Here is a 19,737-nt window from a genome sequence, read left to right as displayed (position 1 = left end):
TGGTTCACAAATAAATGTATCCAGGTGTTGGAATGGCCAAGTCAAAGTCCAGACCTGAATCCAATCGAGAATCTGTGGAAAGAGCTGAAGACTGCTGTTCACAAACGCTCTCCATCCAACCTCACTGAGCTCGAGCTGTTTTGCAAGGAAGTATGGACAAGAATTTCAGTCTCTCGATGTGCAAAACTGATAGAGACATACCCCAAGAGACTTGCAGCTGTAATTGCAGCAAAAGGCGGTGCTACAAAGTATTAATGCAAGGGGGCCGAATAATATTGCACGCCCAATTTTCAGTTTTTTATTTGTTAAAAAAGTTTGACACATACAATAAATTTCATTCCACTTCACGATTGTGTCCCACTTGTTGTTGATTCTTCACAAAAAAATTAAATTTTATATCTTTATGTTTGAAGCCTGAAATGTGGCAAAAGGTTGAAAAGTTCAAGGGGGCCAAAAACTTTCGTAAGGCACTGTATATAAGTACAGTCCATTTACCATTTAAATACAGGACACTAACGAGGGCAAAACAGAAACAGCTGTGAAGGAAAGAACATGGGGCAGAGGGGTAATTAATTATAAGGAGACAACAGGAAGAGGAGTAACTAAGACACACCACAAGAGGGAGCTAGCCATCGGGTTACACAATCCCGACAAGCACAAGGACATGCCCTTAGCACAAAAGCAATGGAGGTTGGGGTCTACCATACCAGAAAAGATCCAAGATGCAGGCTGTTCAGAGATGCCCCTGAGATTTTCCAACACATAATAGCAAGTTGTAAGATCTAGGCAGGCAAACACATCATCACATCTGCGCCAAGTATGGATTGGGGTCCCACAGTCAAAATAGCAGACTTCACCAAGAGTGGTGGAGAATGGCAGGGCTAAGATACTGACAGACTTCCAGATCCAGACCGACGAACATGTGATGGCCAACCAACAGTTTTTTATTTTTTATTTAACCTTTATTTTACCAGGAAAATTCCATTATTAAATAATCTCTTTTGCAAGAGAATCCTGGCCAAGATTGAAATCAGGGCACAGAGGTTACAGAACATTCACAACAAAAACCGAAAAAGTTAACTATGTCATAAATAACTGAATTAAAACAGTACATTGTGGTGGTCGACAACCAAAAGAAAAAGGCAGCGGTAATCGATGGAGCAATCCCAAGGCATCAGTAGTCCCAGTGGTCATCGATCTCTGTCCAGAAGTGTGCAGTCTCAGGAGCAGCAATTATACCACACAGAACATTCAAGTCTCAGCCCAGGCCTCTGGTAGAGGACCTGACTTTAAAGTGAAGTGTAAGCAACCAAATGGAAGAATAAGGCGAGCTGGGTGTTATGCAGATATGTATAATATATTTGCTATACAAAATGTTGGAGAGAAATATTCTCTCTTAACTTACTTAAATAAAAGAACCCAACTTCAATTCATCCATCCATCCATTATCTTTACCCGCTTATTCCATTTTGGGTCACGGGGGTCACTGGTGCCCATGTCCAGCAATCACTGTGCGAGGGGCGGGGTACACCCTGGACGGGTCGCAAGTCCATCACAGGGCCACATAGAGACAAATGAGACAAACAACCATTCACTTTCTCACTCACACCTAGGGACAATTTTGAATTACCAATCAGCCTAACATGCATGTTTTTGGTCTATGGGAGGAAACTGGAGCACCCGGAGAAAACCCACGCATGCACGGAGAGAACATGCAAATTCCATCCAGAAAGGCCCCCGGACTAGGGTTTGAACCAAGGACCTGCTCGCTGAGAGGCAGCATCTCTACCAGTTGCGCCACCGTGCTGCCCTTCATTTAAAATAAATTATATAAAATGACACAGCCCGAAGAGGCGACATGGGTCTCCCTTCCCATGGGCTCACCACCTGTGGGAGGGGCCAAAGGGGTCGGGTGCAAAGTGGGATGGGTGGTGGCCGAGGGCAGGGACCCTGGCAGTCTGATCTTTGGCTACAGAAGATGGCTATTGGGACGTGGAATGTCACCTCTCTGGTGGGGAAGGAGCCTGAGCTGGTGTGTGAGGTTGAGAGATTCTGGCTAGAAATAGTCGGACTCACCTCAACGCATGGCTCTGGCTCTGGAACCAGTTTCTTTGAGAGGGGTTGGACACTCTTCTGCTCTGGAATTGCCCCTAGTGAGAGGTGCCGAGCAGGAGTGGGCATACTTGTTGACCCCCATCTTGGTGCCTGTATGTTGGGGTTCACCATGGTGAATGAGAGGGTAGCCTCCCTCCACCTACATGTGGGGGGACAGTTTCTGACTGTTGTTTGTGCTTATGCGCCAAACAACAGCCCAGATTACCTACCCTTTTTGAAGTCCTTGGAGGGGGTACTGGAGAGTGTGCCTCCTGGGGACTCCCTTGTTCTACTGGGGGACTTCTATGCTTACATGGGCAATGACAGTGAGACCTGGAGGGGTGTGGTTGGGAGGCATCCCCCCGATCTGAACCTGAGTGGTGTTCTGTTGTTGGACTTCTGTGCTCATCATGGAATGTCCATAACGAACACCATGTTCAAGCATAAGGGTGTCCATATGTGCTCTTGGCACCAAGACATCCTAGGTCACAGTTCGATGATTGACTTTGTTGTCATCTCATCTGATATGCAGCCACAAGTCTTGGACACTTGGGTGAAGAGAGGAACGGAGCTGTCCACTGACCACTACCTGGTGGTGAGTTGGCTCCGATGGTGGAGGAGGATGCCAGTCAGACCTGGCAGACCCAAACGTATTGTGAGGGTCTGCTGGGAATGTCTGGTAGAGTCTCACGTGAGACAGAACTTTAACTCCCACCTCTGGGAAAGCTTCGAACACGTCCCGGGAGAGGCGGGGGACATTGAGTCAGAGCGGGCAATGTTTCGCGCCTCTGATGTCAAGGTGGCTTATCGGAGCTGTGGCCGCAAGGTTGTCGGTGCCTGTCGTGGCAGTAACCCTCAAACCCAGTGGTGGACACCGGCAGTGAGGGATGCTGTCTGGCTGAAGAAGGAGTACTATCGGGCCTTTTTGGCCTGTGAGACTCCAGAAGCAGCTGATGGGTACCAGCAGTCCAAGCGGCATGCGGCTTGGATGGTTACTGAGGCAAAAACTCGGGCATGGGAGGAGTTCAGAGAGGCCATGGAGAATGACTTCTGTATGGCTTTGAGACAATTCTGGTCCACCATCTGGCGTCTCGGGGGTGGGGGGGGGGGGAGTGGTATGCCACCAACATTGTTTATAGTGGAGGTGGTGTGCTGCTGACCTCAACTCGGTATGTCATGGGTTGGTGGGCAGAATACTTCGAAGACCTCCTCAATCCCACTGGCACATCTTCCACGGAAGAAGCAGAGCTTGGGGACCTTGGGTCAGGCTCTCCAATCTCTGGTGCTGAGGTCACCGAGGTGGTTAAAAAGCTCCTCGGTGGCAGGGCCCCAGGGGTGGATGAGATTCGCCCTGAGTTCCTTAAGGCTCTGGGTGTTGTGTTGGCTTACACGATTCTGCAATATTGCGTGGACATAGGGGGCAGTTCCCTTGGATTGGCAGACTGGGGTGGTGGTCCCCCTATTCAAAAAGAGGGACCGTAGAGTGTGTTCCAACTACAGGGGGATCACGGTCTTAAGCCTCCCTGGTAAGGTCTATTTGGGGGTTCTGGAGAGAAGGGTCCTTTGGATAGTCGAACCTTGGATTCAGGAGGAGCAATGCGGTTTTCGTCCTGGTCGTAGAACACTGGAACAGCTCTAACCCTCAGCAGGGTCCTGGAGGGTGCGTGGGAGTTTGCCCAACCAGTATACATGTGCTTTGTTAACTTGGAGAAGGCATTCGACCGACCACATCTCTCGGGGAATCCTGTGGGGGGTACTCTGGGAGTATGGGTTACCAGGCCCTTTGATATGGGCTGTTAGGTCCCTGTACGACTGGGTGTCAGAGCTTGGTCCGCATTGCCGGCAGTAATTCAGGCTCATTCCCAGTGAGAGTTGGATTCCGCCAAGGTTGCCCTTTGTCACCTATTCTGTTCATAACTTTCATGGACAGAATTTCTAGGTGCAGCCAAGGTGTTGAGGGGATCCGTTTTGGTGGCCTTAGGATTGCTTCTCTGTTTTTTGCAAATGATGTGGTCCTATTTGCATCATTAGGTTGTGATCGACAGCTTTTGCTAGAGCAGTTTGCAGCCACGTATGACGCGGCCAGGATGAGGATCAGTTCCTCCAAATCTGAGGCCATGGTCTTGAGCCGGAAAAGGGTAGAGTGCCCTCTCCGGGTCAGGGAGGAGGTCCTGCCCCAAGTGGAGGAGTTTTAGTATCTTGGGGTCTTGTTCAAGAATGAGGGGAAAATGGAGCATGAGATCAATAGGCGGATACACGCAGCGTCTGCAGTGAAGTGGGTGCTGTACCGGTCTGTCGTGGTGAAGAGAGAGCTGAGTCAAAAGGTGAAGCTCTCAATTTACCAGTCGATCTGTGTTCCTACTCTCAACTATGGTCATGAGCTTTGGGTTGTGACCGAAAGAACAAGATCTCGGATACAAGTGGCCGAAATGAGTTTTCTCCGCAGGGTGTCTAGCCTCTCCCTTAGAGATAGGGTGAGAAGCTCGGTCATCCAGGAGGGACTCAGAGTAGAGCCGCTGCTTCTCCACATCGAGAGGACCCAGTTGAGGTGGCTCGGGCATCTGGTTAGGATGCCTCCTGGATGTCTCCCTGGTGAGGTGTTCCGGGCACGTCCCAATGGGAGAAGACTCAGAGGAAGACTCAGGATACGCTGGAGGGATTATGTTTCTCGGCTGGCCTGGGAACGCCTTGATGTCCTGCTGTGCTTCTCTTCTCTACAATAAAAATTTAAATACTGTAAATTTTTAAAATAAACAATCCATGCTGCATGGATAGTTTATTTAAAATATTTTGGTATTTAAATTTAAATAATTTATTTACACAGAAGGAAGGAGATTGGGAGTAACAGGTGAGGAGTGTGATTGCAGCCTGGAATATGTCATGACAAGGTTTACTGAACTTGAACTTGGACTACTGTATCCCCACTTCGCGATTTTTCACTTATCGCTGGTGGGCAGGGTATGGAACCCCCGCGATAAATGAGGGACTTCTGTATATTAAAAAATAAGTTAATACCCTAGATGGCAGGAAAAGATTTTTAACCAGCATATTACTTGCAAGGACTTATTCAAAACTGATTACATAGATAGATAGATAATGCATGGAACATGTCACAAAATGAGCGTTTAATAGTCTGCTACAGACTTTTTTACAGTAGCCGAGTCCAGTGGGGATGCCATCATAACCGGCCGCAGTCAGACTCATAGAGATGATCCATGGCCATCGGTGAGTCAGCCTCCAGATGGAGATAAGAGAATGTTTTGGGCACGTTCTCATGGCAACAATGCCAATGAAGAACTGCAAGTCTGCAAGCTGGCCTTCAGGTCATAACAAGATAATGTTTTGGACATATTTTACATGAGCAGGAGGGAAAGATGTTCTCAGCGATAATATAACAAAAATATTCATACCAAAAATTCTCTAACACATATACTGTATGCGCTATACATATACAGTAGTCCCTCTTTTATCGCGGGGGATCTGCACCCTGAAGCCCTGAGATAAGTAAAAAACTGTGAAGCATGAATAGTAGTACAAGTAGTAAATAGTAGTTTATTTTATGATTTATATATGTGTGTATGTATATGTATGTATATAAACAATGTTTCTAAACTCTAAACGCTCTAAAACAGCACAGAATGTCATGATTTCAGCTCTTTGCCTCCACTGCTCTCAGCCACCTGCAAGCGTTCTTGACCACGCCCACTTCTCCAATCTGCACCAAGAACAGCTGTTCAGCTGCAGGAGGAAGCTTATCCTGCAGTATGGGCTGCACAGAGGTGCAGGAGGTGCTAAATACAGTAAAATAATTTATTTTAAACAAAAATTCCACGCCGATAGTGTGGCTCATCCATCAATCAGCCAATTGTGTGTCATGTCCAATCATATTTTGAAAAACTGTGATAGAGCGAGTCTGCGAAAAATGAACAGCGAAGTAGCGAGAGACTACTGTATATGTACAGATTTGTAAATACTTTTGCGAACATAAAAAAATAACTTGCTCTGTCAATTTTCAGTTGTGTGAGAGCTTGAGGTACATTGTTCTGATATCTATGGCTGTTATGTATGACCATCTGTTTTTCCATCATGCTGACAATAAATGTGGCTACTGTGATTCCTCCATTGACCGCCTTTTATCAGAGCCTCACTGATGACTGTATGTTGAAACATTGAAATTACAGCAGTTTTATTTTGGGATCATTTTGGAGATTCCAAATGGGTTATTTGAAAAATACATGGACTTACCCACAGAAAAACATCTCCAGAATCATAATTTTAATGATTTGTTATCAAATTTGACTGGCAATAGGTATACTGTAGCTTCATTTGATGTTTCAGTCTAACTCACATACATTCCCCCCAAAAATAAATAAATAAAAATCTAGGTGAGAAGAAACTATTTGATATCTGTCTATACCACCCATGCTCTCATTTCCCCTCCAACTCATGACCCATCCATCCCACCTAAATCTGTAGCTCTATTTGACCATTTTGAACCCATCACTCTATCTTCTCTAGAGCAGGTCATGTACAGCTTGAAACTTTCTGGTTCCCCCTTTGATGTGGTCCCCCCTCGACTACTAAAGGAGGTTTTTCCTACTCTAGGTTCATCCATTCTGGTTATAGTAAACAGTAGTTTATCCACTGGCGTGGTGCCAAAAACCTTTAAACATGCTGCTGTCCAGCCTCTCCTGAAAAAAACAAATCTTGACCCCTCAGTCGTTTCCAACTTCTGGCCTGTCTCCAAACTCCCATTTGTTTCTAAAATACTGGAGAAAACAGTTGAGTCTCAGTTGAAGTGTTTCCTGGAGGATCACGCCATCTTAGAGCTATTCCAATCTGGCTTTCAACCTCTCCACAGCACTGAAACTGCCCTATTGAAGGTTTTTAATGACATCTTCAGATTCACAGATACCGGTGATTCTGTGATGCTTGTCCTGTTGGACCTCACAGCCGCCTTTGACACCATTGACCATGAGATCCTCATTGCTAGGTTGGAGCAGTGGGTGGGCATCACAGGGTCAGCCCTCAATTGGTTCAGATCCTACCTCACTGACAGATCCTTTTGTGTCTCCATCAAGGATTTTAGTTCTGCAGTGACAGAGCTTAAATGGGGGGTCCCTGGGTCCCCTCCTATTCTCTCTATATATATTCTCTGTATACCTGTCTATACCTATTTTCCGGAAACACAACATACCATTTCACTTCTATGCCGACGACTGTCAAATTTATTTCCCCCTAAGACACAATGGTACATGCTCTATTCAGCCTCTGCTCGACTGCCTGGCTGACATCAGTGACTGGATGGCTTTAAACTTCTTAAGTTTCAATGAAAAGAAGTCTGAAGTCATGTTGTTCCCTCCCAATGACACGATCACAAACCACTGCATCGACCTTTCCACTCTAACCCTGTCAGAAAAACAAAGAGTCACTAATCTGGGTGTGATAATGGACCCTTCCCTGAAACTTAACAATCATGTAAACATGATTGTAAAATCATGTTTTTTTCAACTGAGGCGGCTGTCTAAACTGAAGCCCATATTGTCCAAAAATAACCTGGAGACAGTAATACATGCATTCATTACATCTAGGGTTGATTACTGCAATTCACTCCTGTTTGGTATCAGTCAGACCTCCATTGCACGACTACAACTGGTTCAGAATGCAGCAGCCCGATTTTTAACCAGTACAGGCAAAAGAGAGCACATTGCACCAGTTTTAGCCTCACTGCACTGGCTACTGGTTCACCTTCGAATCCAGTTTAAAATACTCCTGTATGTCTACAAATCGCTGACCAGTTTCACCCCCCCTCCCCCCCAACATCTCTCTGATCTGTTACAACCATATGTCCCACCACGTTACCTGAGGTCAGCGGACCAATTGCTCCTTACAGTTCCAGGAACTCGTCTTAAGCGCAGAGGTGACAGGGCCTTCTCTGTAGCAGGACCAAGACTTTGGAACGAGTTACCTCTGCTTGTCAGACAAGCCCCCTCCCTCTCGGTTTTTAAATCCCGTTAAAAATTCACTACTATTCAGTAGCTTTCAACACCAGAGGATCTGTGTTCTGAACCTGTATGTTCCACACTGGTTTGTCGTCATATTTATTATCTGCATCAATTTTATGTCTATATTTTTGATGTTGTCAAAGTCAAAAAGTCAAAGTCACTTTATTGTCAAAAGCTGCAATATGTACAGGACATACACAGGATTTAAATTACATTTCTCTCAGACCCCGGTGCAACAATAACCATTTAACATTAAAACATTTATTAAACATAAGCATAAAATGAAATAATAAAAGCATGATACTGTCAAATTGTACTATAGCGGTATAAAAATATTAAAAAAAGTATATCTATAAAATAAAATGAAATGAAATGAAGGTCCTGACATTGATATTTGTAGTGAGTGGCAAAGCAGCATATGAAGTGAATGTACACATTGTATGTATGAAGTCCTTGATATTGGTGTAGGTAAAGTGACATATGCAATAAGACTAGTGAAAAAAATATATTTATATATCAGCGGTAGTGTAATATAAGCAGCAGTGTGTGTATAAACAGTAGTGTGAATGTAAACAGTAGTATGAATATAAACAATAGTGCAAATGTAAACAATAGTGCAAATATAAACAGTAGTATGAATATGAACAGTAGTTTGAATATGAACAATAGTAATAATATAAACAGTAGGTTGAATATGAACAGTAGTGTGAATGTAAACAGTAGTATGAATATGAACAGTAGTATGAATATAAACAGTAGTATGAATATGAACAGTGGTATGAATATGAACAGTAGTATGAATATGAACAGTAGTTTGAATATGAACAATAGTATGAATATTAACAGTAGTATGAATATGAACAGTAGTTTGAATATGAACAATAGTATGAATATAAACAGTAGTTGGAATATGAACATTTGTATGAATATAAACAGTAGTTTGAATATGAACAGTAGTTTGAATATTAACAGAAGTGCAAATGTAAACAATAGTGCAAACTGAATGAGCACATGAGCATGTGTTGAGTGTATAAACTGTTTTTTTAATGATGCAGAGTTCAGTGTTAAAAAGTTTTTGTGTTGTGTGGAAATGTGTGAAAGTTTTGTGTGTTAAGGCGGTACAAGAGGGAGGGGAGGCAGAGCAGGCAGAGAGTTCAGCATCCTGACTGCCTGATGAACAGAGCTGTCTATCAGTCTGCTAGTTCGAGTCTGGAGACTCCGCAGTCTCCTCCCTGATGGCAGCAAGCTGAAGAAGCTGTGTAGTTGGTGTGTGGGATCACCTGCCATGCAGAGGGCTTTCCGAGAGAGGCGGGTACTGTGTAAGTCATGTAGTGAGGGGAAGGAGGTGCCGACGATCTTCTCGGCTGCTCTCAAGATCCGCTGGAGTGTCTTGCGGCAGGATGCAGTACATGCACCGAACCACACCGTGATGCAGCTGGTCAGGACACTCTCTATGGCACCCCTGTAGAAGGTGCACATGATGGGGGTTGGAGCTCCAGCTCTTTTCAGCTTGCGGAGAAAGTAGAGGCGTTGGTGAGCCTTTTTGGCCAGTGTTTCTGCTCCAGGACAGGTCCTCTGAGACGTGCACTCCCAGAAACTTGGCGCTGCTCACTCTCTCCACAGTAGTGCCATTGATGGTCAGAGGAGCATGCTGGGCGTGCATCTTCCTGAAGTCCACAACAATCTCCTTTGTCTTATCCACGTTCAGAGAGAGAGATTGTTGGGTCCGCACCACAAGGTCAGGCGGCTCACCTCGTTCCTGTAGTCTAGCTCCTCATTGTTGCTGATGAGACCCACTACAGTTGTACCTTCCGCAAACTTGACAAAGTAGTTGGAGCTGTATGATGGTGTGCAGTCGTGTGTCAGAAGGGTTAATAGAAGTGGGCTCAGCACGCAACCTTGGGGGGCCCCTGTATTCACTGTGATGGTGCTGCATGCGTTACTGCCGACCCGTACTGCCTGTGGTCTCCTGGTCAGGAAGTCTAGCAGCCAGTTACACAATGAGGTGTTCAGCCCCAGACTGTCCAGTTTAAGGATGAGCTGTTGGGGTATGATGGTGTTCTTCCGGTAAGATGGCGCCCGTGTACATGGCCTGCAATCTACCTCTGACGATACTGTTTGGATTATTTCTGCTTTTTTCGTTTTTTGTCTGGGATATCAACTCGCTGCTTGTGTATGACCGACAACAGCTCCTCGATCTTCGATTGTCTGTATCTGCTGTCGCTGATTCGGACCATTTTGATTGTGACTCGGGACCCCCCCCCCCCCCCTCTTCCCCCCCTTCTGGCAGACGTGCCTGCTTGTTTACGCTGGGCCCCAAGCCTGCCTTCTTGGAGATATCGATCCAGACGCCGGGGTAAACGTGCCGGCCGGCTGGTAAAACTCAAAGCTCTGCGTGGTCAACATTTCCACAGCCAGCTTCCTACATGCCTGGACCAGGGAAAATATGGGTGTTGTCTACCGGCCCGGTGCTTGGACCGTCCTGGAGGCGCTGTTTTTAAAAATCTGCAACCGTTGGCGTGCACCACCCGCACCATGGCTGGTTCTGTGTCGGGCCAGATCAGGACGTGCCTCATCAACACAAGGTCTGTTGCCAACAAGACTTTTATTCTAAATGACTTTTTTAAAGACGAGGGACTAGATTTTCTTTTTCTCACTGAATCCTGGTTGCCTTTGGGTGATTCAAGCGCCTTGGTGGAACTTTTACTTCCTGACTGTCTGTGTTTTAATGCCCCGCGGCCATCAGGTCGGCGGGGTGGTGGAATATTAACTATATTTAAATCAAACTTTTCCTATAAACAGTTGTCCACCCTCATGCCCTGCTCAGGTTTTGAGCTGAGTGCTTTTGAACTCGGACATTCCCCTCCCGTTCTGTGCGCGATTGTTTATCGCCCCCCTCGTTCAAAGGACTTCATAAGTGAATTCTCTGATTTTCTGGCTTACATCACACCAAGATATGATCACTTTATTATCGTTGGTGACTTTAATATTCACGTCTGTTGTCAGGAGAAGCCGTTAGTGAAGGACTTCCTTGATTTGTTGGACTCATTTAATTTAACTCAACATGTAAATGCTCCCACCCAACAACATGGTCACACTCTGGATCTCATTTTAACACGTGATGTCTCTGTTTGCAATTTGGTAATCGGTGACAACGTTCTCTCAGACCACATGCCTGTCTTGTTTGATATCATCCCGCCTTGTCCTACTGCTAAGTCATGTGATTCTGCACGTACTTCACGCGCCATTAACCGTTTCACTGCTGCATGTTTTACTGAAGCTTTTAGCTCTGAGAGGATCGATCAGCTCTCAGTGTCTCTCTCCACCGAGGAGCTAACCTCTCAGCTTAACTCTGTTTGCTTAAATATTCTGGACCGTGTTGCTTCCGTTAAAACCAGGAAAACAAAAGTTTTATCAGAACCATGGCTTAATGACGTCACTCATGCTGTTAGACAGCAGTGTAGGAGAGCAGAACGCAGGGGGAGGAAAGACAGGCTGCAGGTTTCTTTTCAAATCCTAAAGGAGAGTTGGCGTCATTATCAGAAGGCAGTTAAAGCCACCAAATCGAAGTTCTTTTCTGCAATAATTGCCTCAAACTCCCACAACCCCCGAGCCCTTTTTTCCACCCTGAACTCAGTTCTACACCTCAGTGAACCTTCACCTCTAGAAGCCTCAACTGAGTTGTGTGAAAACTTCCTCCATTTCTTTTCTGAAAAAGTTGCAAACACCCGGGCACTCATTTCTCCACCTGCTCATGATCCGTCCATACCATCTCATTGTGTTGCTGTTCTGGACCACTTCGAGCCCATCCCTCTGTCTTCCCTGGAGCAGGTCATGTGCGGCATGAAGCCATCTGGCTCCCCTTTTGACGTTGTCCCCCCTCGACTCCTTAAGGAGCTTCTTCCTGTTCTGGGCCCTCCTGTTCTTGGCATTGTGAACAGCAGCTTAACCTCAGTTGTGGTACCAATAACTTTTAAACATGCTGCTGTCCAACCTCTCCTGAAAAAACCTAGCCTTGACCCCTCAGTCATGTCCAAATTCCGGTCTGTCTCCAGACTCCCATTTGTCACTAAACTGCTGGAAAAAAATAGTGGAGTCCCAGCTGAAATGCTTTCTAGAGGATAATGCCATCTTAGAGCTATTCCAGTCTGGCTTTAAACCTCCCCACAGCACTGAAACTGCTCTACTCAAGGTTTTTAACGACATTCTCCTATTCACAGACGCTGGTGATTCTGTGCTCCTTCTCTTACTGGACCTCACATCTGCCTTTGATACAATTGACCACGAGATCCTCATTGCGAGGTTAGAGCAGTGGGTGGGCATCACTGGGTCAGCCCTCGAATGGTTTAGATCTTACCTCGCTGACAGGTCCTTTTGTGTCTCCATCAAAGATTTTAGTTCAGCCTCGGCAGCGCTTAAATAGGGTACCGCAAGGGTCCATCCTTGGTCCTCTTTTATTTTCTTTATACCTGCTGCCACTAGGTGTTATTTTCAGGAAACATAACATACCTTTTCATTTCTACGCTGACGACTTCCAAATCTACTTCCCCCTCAGACTCAACGGTACTCGCTCTATTCAACCGTTACTGGACTGCCTGGCTGACATCAGAGATTGGATGGCTTTAAATTTCTTGAGTTTCAACGAGAAGAAATCTGAAGTTATGCTGTTTCCTCCCAATGACACAATCACCAACCACTGCATCGACCTATCCGTTCTGTCACCGTTAGTGAAACAAAGAGTCACTAATCTAGGAGTGATACTTGACCCTTCTCTGAAACTCAACAATCATGTAAATATGATTGTTAAATCCGGCTTTTTCCAGCTGAAGCGACTGTCTAAGCTGAAGCCCATATTGTCCAAAAATAACCTGGAGACAGTAATTCATGCATTCATTACATCCAGGCTCGACTATTGCAACTCACTCCTTTTTGGTATCAATCAGACCTCCATAGCTAGACTCCAACTAGTCCAAAATGCAGCAGCCCGGTTTTTGACCAGCACAAGCAAAAGAGAGCACATTACACCTGTTTTGGCCTCCCTACACTGGCTTCCGGTTCACCTTTGAATCAAATTCAAAATACTCTTGTATGTCTATAAATCACTAAACAGCTCTGCCCCCTCCTATCTTACTGATCTGCTCCAGCCGTATGTCCCACCACGTTCTCTCAGATCAGCAGACCAGTTGCTCCTAACAGTCCCAGGAACCCGCCTCAAGCGCAGAGGTGACAGGGCCTTCTCTGTAGCAGGCCCAAGACTTTGGAATGAGTTACCTCTGCTCGTTAGACAGGCTCCCTCCCTCACAGTTTTTAAATCTCGCTTAAAAACACACTTCTATTCCCTGGCTTTCTGCACTGTGTGATCTGTGCTGAGTCTGTGTGCATCACACTGTGTTAGTCATGTTGCAGTTGTTGTTGTTATCCATTATTGTTTTTGTCGGTTTCTACTTTTTGGTGTCCTGTTATGTAATCTGTTGCTATGTGCTTGTTCTGTTTGTCCCTGTACAGCACTTTGGTGTGCTTTGTCACTGTTTAAAGTGCTTTATAAATAAATTGGTATTGGTATTGGTATTGGTGTTGAATGCCGAGCTGAAGTCAATGAACAGCATTCTAACATGAGTCCTTAGTGTCCAGATGTGTGAGGGCTGTGTGGAGGGCAGAGGAGATGGCGTCGTCGGTTGAACGATTTGGCCGATATGCAAACTGGAAGGGATCCAGGGAGGCAGGAAGGACAGAGTTGATGTGTTTCAAGATTTCATGATTTACTTAATTTTGTATATTGCTTCGTGTGTTATCTGTTGTTCTGTCTGTACAGCACTTTGGTTGGCCTTGTAGCTGTTTTAAGTGCTCTATAAATAAAATGGTATGGTATGGGTATTCTACCTATGATAATCACACAAAAAAAATCATTGTAATGCCACTTTGATTGGTAACATGTGCTGCTGATTATCCATGCTGCTGATTATCCATGCTGCTGATCTCATGCTGTTGTATTCATTCGTTCATTCATTCACCCTTAGAATGTTGATAATAACTTTTGGAATTAGGGTGCATTTACACCAGCCCTGTTTAGTCCGCTTTAATCGAACTCTAGCTCGTTTTCCTAGAAAGTCCAGTTCGTTTAGGGAGGTGTGAACGTGCCATCGAACTCTGTCACGGAACAAAAAGGCGAACTCTTGCCCGGGCTAAAGCCTAGGTCTCGGTCCGGTAGAAGCGAACTCCAGCGCGGTTCAAGTGCAGTGTGAATGTAAAGAAACCAGACCTGCTCTGCAGGGTAAACAAACACATTTCTCTGACCTTATCTGGAGCTGTCAGCTGCCTTGTGTGGAAAAACAATATTCTCCATGGTCTTCTGTCTCATCTTCTGCTCATGCTAAGTCCATTTTTGAAAAATGACAAAATATAACTCCTAAAACTGCTAAAACTTGATGCCACTTCGTTTTTATTTTATTTACAAAAGAAGAAGAAGACGTGTCTTCAGAGGTTTTTGTGTTGTTTCTTTCAGTAGTTCTTGGTGCAGCGCCCCCACAGGCGAGCGGGGGAATAGGTTGGTTCAACAGGTTGACTCGACTGCACAGTGCAGTGTGAATGCAAACGCACCAGCTCAAATGTAAACAAAAGGTCATGAATATTGGTCCCGAACCGAGTCTACTGGACTATCTGGTGTGAAAACGACCTTAATGCCTGTTGTTAGCAAAATATCTCATGAATCACTTGACAAGTTTTTGTGAAACTTTCAGAAAGTAATCACTGGCTGTGTATTTACAACTGATTTACTTTGGAGTCAGGACAATTTAAAACTGCCACCACAGTGCCAATAATATTTGTCAAGTGATTCATGTGATATTTTGCTAACTGACAAACAAATGAACACACGCACACACACACTCGGACCCACCCACGCATGCACGCACACATGCGTACACGCACACACATTACTGAAAACAGTTTCTCTATAGAGGCACCAACTTGTTGCTTTGGTTGATTTTGTTAACAAAAACTGTTAACAGTATTAAAAAAAACACACACACACACATATATATATATATATAAATAAAAATAAATAAATAAATCACTGACTTGATTTTTTTTTTTTTGGACAAAATGTGAATTCTGCCAGTGTGGCAATGTTTACTGTGTTTTACCTCCAGGTAGAAGCGAGGGCTCTCAGGCATAAAGGTGAGAGCTACAACTGCAGACACACATGGCAGCGCACACACCACCACAAACACTCTCCAGCTGTGGAACTGGTAGGCTGACCCCATGCTGAAACTCCAGCCTGCACACAGAAGCAGTTGCATGAATGCACACAAAGGTCAGTCAACATAATGAGATGCTGCATCTGTGTTTGAGATACAACTTAACAAGACAGAATTGGAATAACGCAGACATAAAAAGTCTTTCATATACTTAAAACGGTTTATATCGCCGACTGACAGATAAAAATATTTTTCTGCCAAAGCCTGAATTTAATTAACCTTTAAGTCAAAGCACTGCACATATTCAGGCTATACAGATAAAAACTGTCTTTCTTGCCTCACTCAGACTTGTTTTTCATTATTTATTCCAGCAATTAAAGTAACTGAAAACATTTAAGGTACCACTTCACAAGAAAACTATTGGGTTTCTGTCAGAGTTGACCATTTCAAGTATTCTTTATGAAACAAGTCATTTCTTTTTATCTAAATTGCACAAGATTTCATGACTGTCATCACAACATAACTGATCAGACAACATCCATACAATTCAATTCAATTAAATTCAGTTTATTTATATAGCACCAAATCACAACAAAGTTGTCTCAGGGTACTTTACAGGAACATTCACATAAAAGCCAATTAGTAAAGTTCTCTATCTAAGGAATCCAGCAGACAAGTTGAATCTTGGCTTCGTTGCAGTCTCCCATCCTGAGCAAGCACAGTGGCAACAGTGGAAAGGAAAAACTCCCTTTTAAAAGGAAGAAACCTCCAGCAGAACCAGGCTCATACATTGTTTAATCTGCTATTCCCTACAGGGCTGCAGGAGGGCTGGTGTTGATCTCCAGTACTCTTTGTGCGAGTGGCGGCGTTCAGCCTGGACAGGTCATCACAGGTCACAATAGACATAATATTTTAAACATTTTCATTTTCTGTTAGCATTCTCACAAACATGATTATTTCAACCATATAATCAGCATTTTTTTCACAGTTCTGGTATAATATTTTTTTGGCCTTTCTCACAGTCCATTCTGTGTCAGCATATCGAATATCTAATGTGGGAGGAGTTCAGTGAGGCCCTGAATAGAGATTCTCTATTAACTCTGAAGAGATTCTAGCAAACCATCAGGTGGATGAGGAGGATAAACCAATCCTTTACCAACACTGTGTGTAGTGGAGTTGGAGTGATATTGACCTCAGCCAGTGATGTCTGTAGATGGTGGAAGAAATTCTTCTCAGACGTTCTCAATCCCACAAACACATCTTCCATGTGAGCGTCAGATCACATGTTCTCCAGGAGAAATCAGATAAGGTGGCCTTCAAGGCCAGCCAGGGGAGCCAAATTCAGATAAACACACAGTTGTTTTGGGGACAGGCAGAACTTAATGACATCTACCTTGAGTCTGTGTTGGTCCAAACGGTTCCGAAATGTCCAAATTATATGGATACACCGATGGAATGTGCCTGAGTAAAATCCCAGAGATCTGATCCATTCTGCCCAAAGCATTTGAGTCCGGGTACTCGAGGCATGAACTATGCCATTATAAAGGCAAGCAGCGTGATCGGGTCCAAATTTGCTGTCGACGACTTCCTTGATTGTAGATAAAACCAGCAACCAGCCGAATCCAAAAAGCAGGAACCAGTTATTGTAAATCCAATTAAATATGTGTCCTTAAAATCCACAAATGGCAGCAGAGATAGACACAACATCAAGTCTTCAAGTGGATGAGATATCCAGCCGCGTGCATGCCAACAGGGCAAATCGGCTTGCCTGAAGCCTGTCTTCTCTTCGAAGAAATGTTATCAATTGTGTTGAGAGACCAAATAAGCAAATCAAGTCCATAATTATGGTTCGGAAGATATGCAAGAGATGCTCAGAAGCAGTTTCACAGACAAACAGAGCAGCAAAGCAAAGCGGAGAGGGAGGGGAGGGGGAAAGCATCCGACCTCGGCAAGAGCAAGTGGTGATATGAAATGTAGGGGTGTAACGGTACATGTAGGTGTATTGAACCGTTTTGGTACAGCATGTTCAGTTCTGTCCACGTGCATACCGTTTTAGTTAATTTTTCACTCATTAAATTTTATTAACGAGAGATTATATGCCGCGGAACTCCAAAGCGTGTTTCAGTATGGCACTATAGTCTTGCAGCACGCATAGCATTAGCATTCTAGCATCTTGTTGCGGTCTCCTGTTTGGGAACATTATGGCTTTCTTGTTAAAAGACAAGCGCCAATCCAAAACTGTGTGTCGATGTTGTTTCATGGAGATTGGATCTTCAGCAGGCAACACGTCTAACTTGTTAGCACGCTTGAAACAACATCATCCGAACGTGAACGTCTTCTAGCAGCTTGGTTGGTTCAAAGACCGATAACAGCAGGATTTAAACAACCTTTATCAGGTAATTCAGATCAGTCCAAAGCAATGACACAAGGTGTAGGAGTTTTTAAAGCTATGGATCTATGTCCGTATTCTATTGTTGATGCACCGACTTTAAAGTTATTTGGCCCTGCTACAACATCCCATTACGTCAACACTTCAGCCAAAAAGTTGTACCAGCACTTTATGAAAAAGCTAAAACTGATTGTCAACAAGCCCTGGAGCCCAGATTTAAAGCCCTGCCCTGATGATGATGAGCGAGAGATGCAACCTCTTCATAACAAATGATGACCATTCAAGAAGAGGTATTGTTATTTTATTATAATCATCTAATTAACTTTTTTAATTTAAAATTATAATCTTATTAACTAATTATTTACCTCTGTGTGTTTTATTTCCAATCTGGGACAGAGATAGCAGCTGAGTCTTCTTCCTCTTCAGGGAAATCTACCAGAGATCACGTCCAGCTAAGAAGTGTGTGATGAGTGAACTCTGAACTTTTCCAGGGACAGGTGGGAGCAGGTCCAAGAAGAGGTTGTGAGTAATGAGGACAAATACAGCCACACTGCAAAATTAGCAAAGCTCTACCTCGTTATTCCTGCTACTGTTGTTAGTGAGAGGTTTTCTCCACTGCTGGAGGTATTCACTGCAACTTGATCTGTGCTTTTGGCAGAAAATGTGGACAAGTTGGTCTTTTTGGCCAAAAACTTGAAACTTGATTAGTTAGATTGTAAACGGTCTGTTCTTGATTGTTGTTCTGCTTCTGACTGTTATTGTATTTATTAAGATTTTTATTATTGTTAGTATAGTTAATTTATTGTAAAGAGTGCTGTTTATTTAAAATATCATCCAAATGGATCACTTAATTTATTTTTATACAAATGTATCGTTTACTTGACATATTTTCAAAATAAACATTTTGTAAATTTTTATTTTGGCGTTTTTTGTACGGAAAATTACCCGAACCGAGCCCTCCTTGAAACTGAACCGAACCGAAATGTGATTTTAGCGTACCGTTACAACCCTAATCAAATGCCTTTCAAGTTTTCTTCCAGTAAGTACTTTTTTAGTTTAATGTCATCTCAGGGTACAATTCTTAGTAAACAAGTTAATTTGATATTAACTGAGGTTTCAGATATCACACAGTTTACTTACTTATAAATAATTTCAATTATGTTTATTCTAATATAGTCTGAAGGTAATTGGAATGCAAAATATTGGAGTAGAATTTAGTTTACAATATTTAGATAATACTAATTTGTTAAACAGGTTTTTCCAAAGCAGGTTACAAAAACAATAGCGCTAAATAGTTGGGTGAAGAATCCATCCATCCATTTTCTTTACCCGCTTATTCCATTTTGGGTCACGGGGGTCGCTGGTGCCCATGTCCAGCAATCATTGTGCGAGGGGCGGGGTACACCCTGGACGGGTCTCCAGTCCATCACAGGGACACATAGAGTCAAACGAGACAAACAACTATTCACTCTCTCACTCACTCCTAGGGACAATTTAGAGTCACCAATCAGTCTAACATGCATGTTTTTGGACTGTGGGAGGAAACCGGAGTACCCGGAGAAAACCCACGCATGCACGGAGAGAACATGGAAACTCCACCCAGAAAGGCCCCTGGACCGGGGTTTGAACCAGGGACCTGCTCGCTGAGAGGCAGCAGCTCTACCAGTTGCACCACCGTGCTGCCAGGTGAAGAATCAACTATATCAAATAAAATGTCTACTTTGATTTCTTCATTTGAATGAACATACAGTAGAGCAGCAAGCTGTCGACTGGAAGAAAAGGCCATCAGCAGCAACAGACTCTGTCCAGGTGACCATCTACCTGAATCAGTAGGATTAAAACAACTTCTCATAATTGGATTGTTGGGAAATAGAAGTCTGTTTACTACCAAAGTCAGAGTCAGTGTCAGTTTCTTTATTTGTCATGTGCACCAAATGTAGTACATGTGTTGGAATGAAATTTAATGAAATCTTTAAATCTCTTCTTTAATATCTCTTCTGTGTACATATGTATAATGTACATATCTATATTATATATACATATATATATATAC

General features: G+C 43.8%; 1 protein-coding gene across 1 annotated transcript in view; it reads right to left on the bottom strand.

Moving 5' to 3' along the window:
• Positions 1–19,737, bottom strand: part of LOC119425051 (synaptic vesicle glycoprotein 2C-like) — a 73,832-nt gene that overhangs the window by 19,463 nt on the left and 34,632 nt on the right. The window contains exon 5 of the mRNA XM_037692577.1: positions 15,242–15,375. Within this exon, the coding sequence (XP_037548505.1) occupies positions 15,242–15,375 (134 nt within the window). The remainder of the gene's footprint in view (positions 1–15,241; positions 15,376–19,737) is intronic.

Source organism: Nematolebias whitei, chromosome 18 (assembly GCF_014905685.2).
Source record: "Nematolebias whitei isolate Nwh7 chromosome 18, NemWhi1, whole genome shotgun sequence".
Taxonomy (NCBI): Eukaryota; Metazoa; Chordata; class Actinopteri; order Cyprinodontiformes; family Rivulidae; genus Nematolebias; species Nematolebias whitei.
Note: the sequence above shows the minus strand (reverse complement) of the source record. Positions and strands in the feature narration are given on the sequence as shown.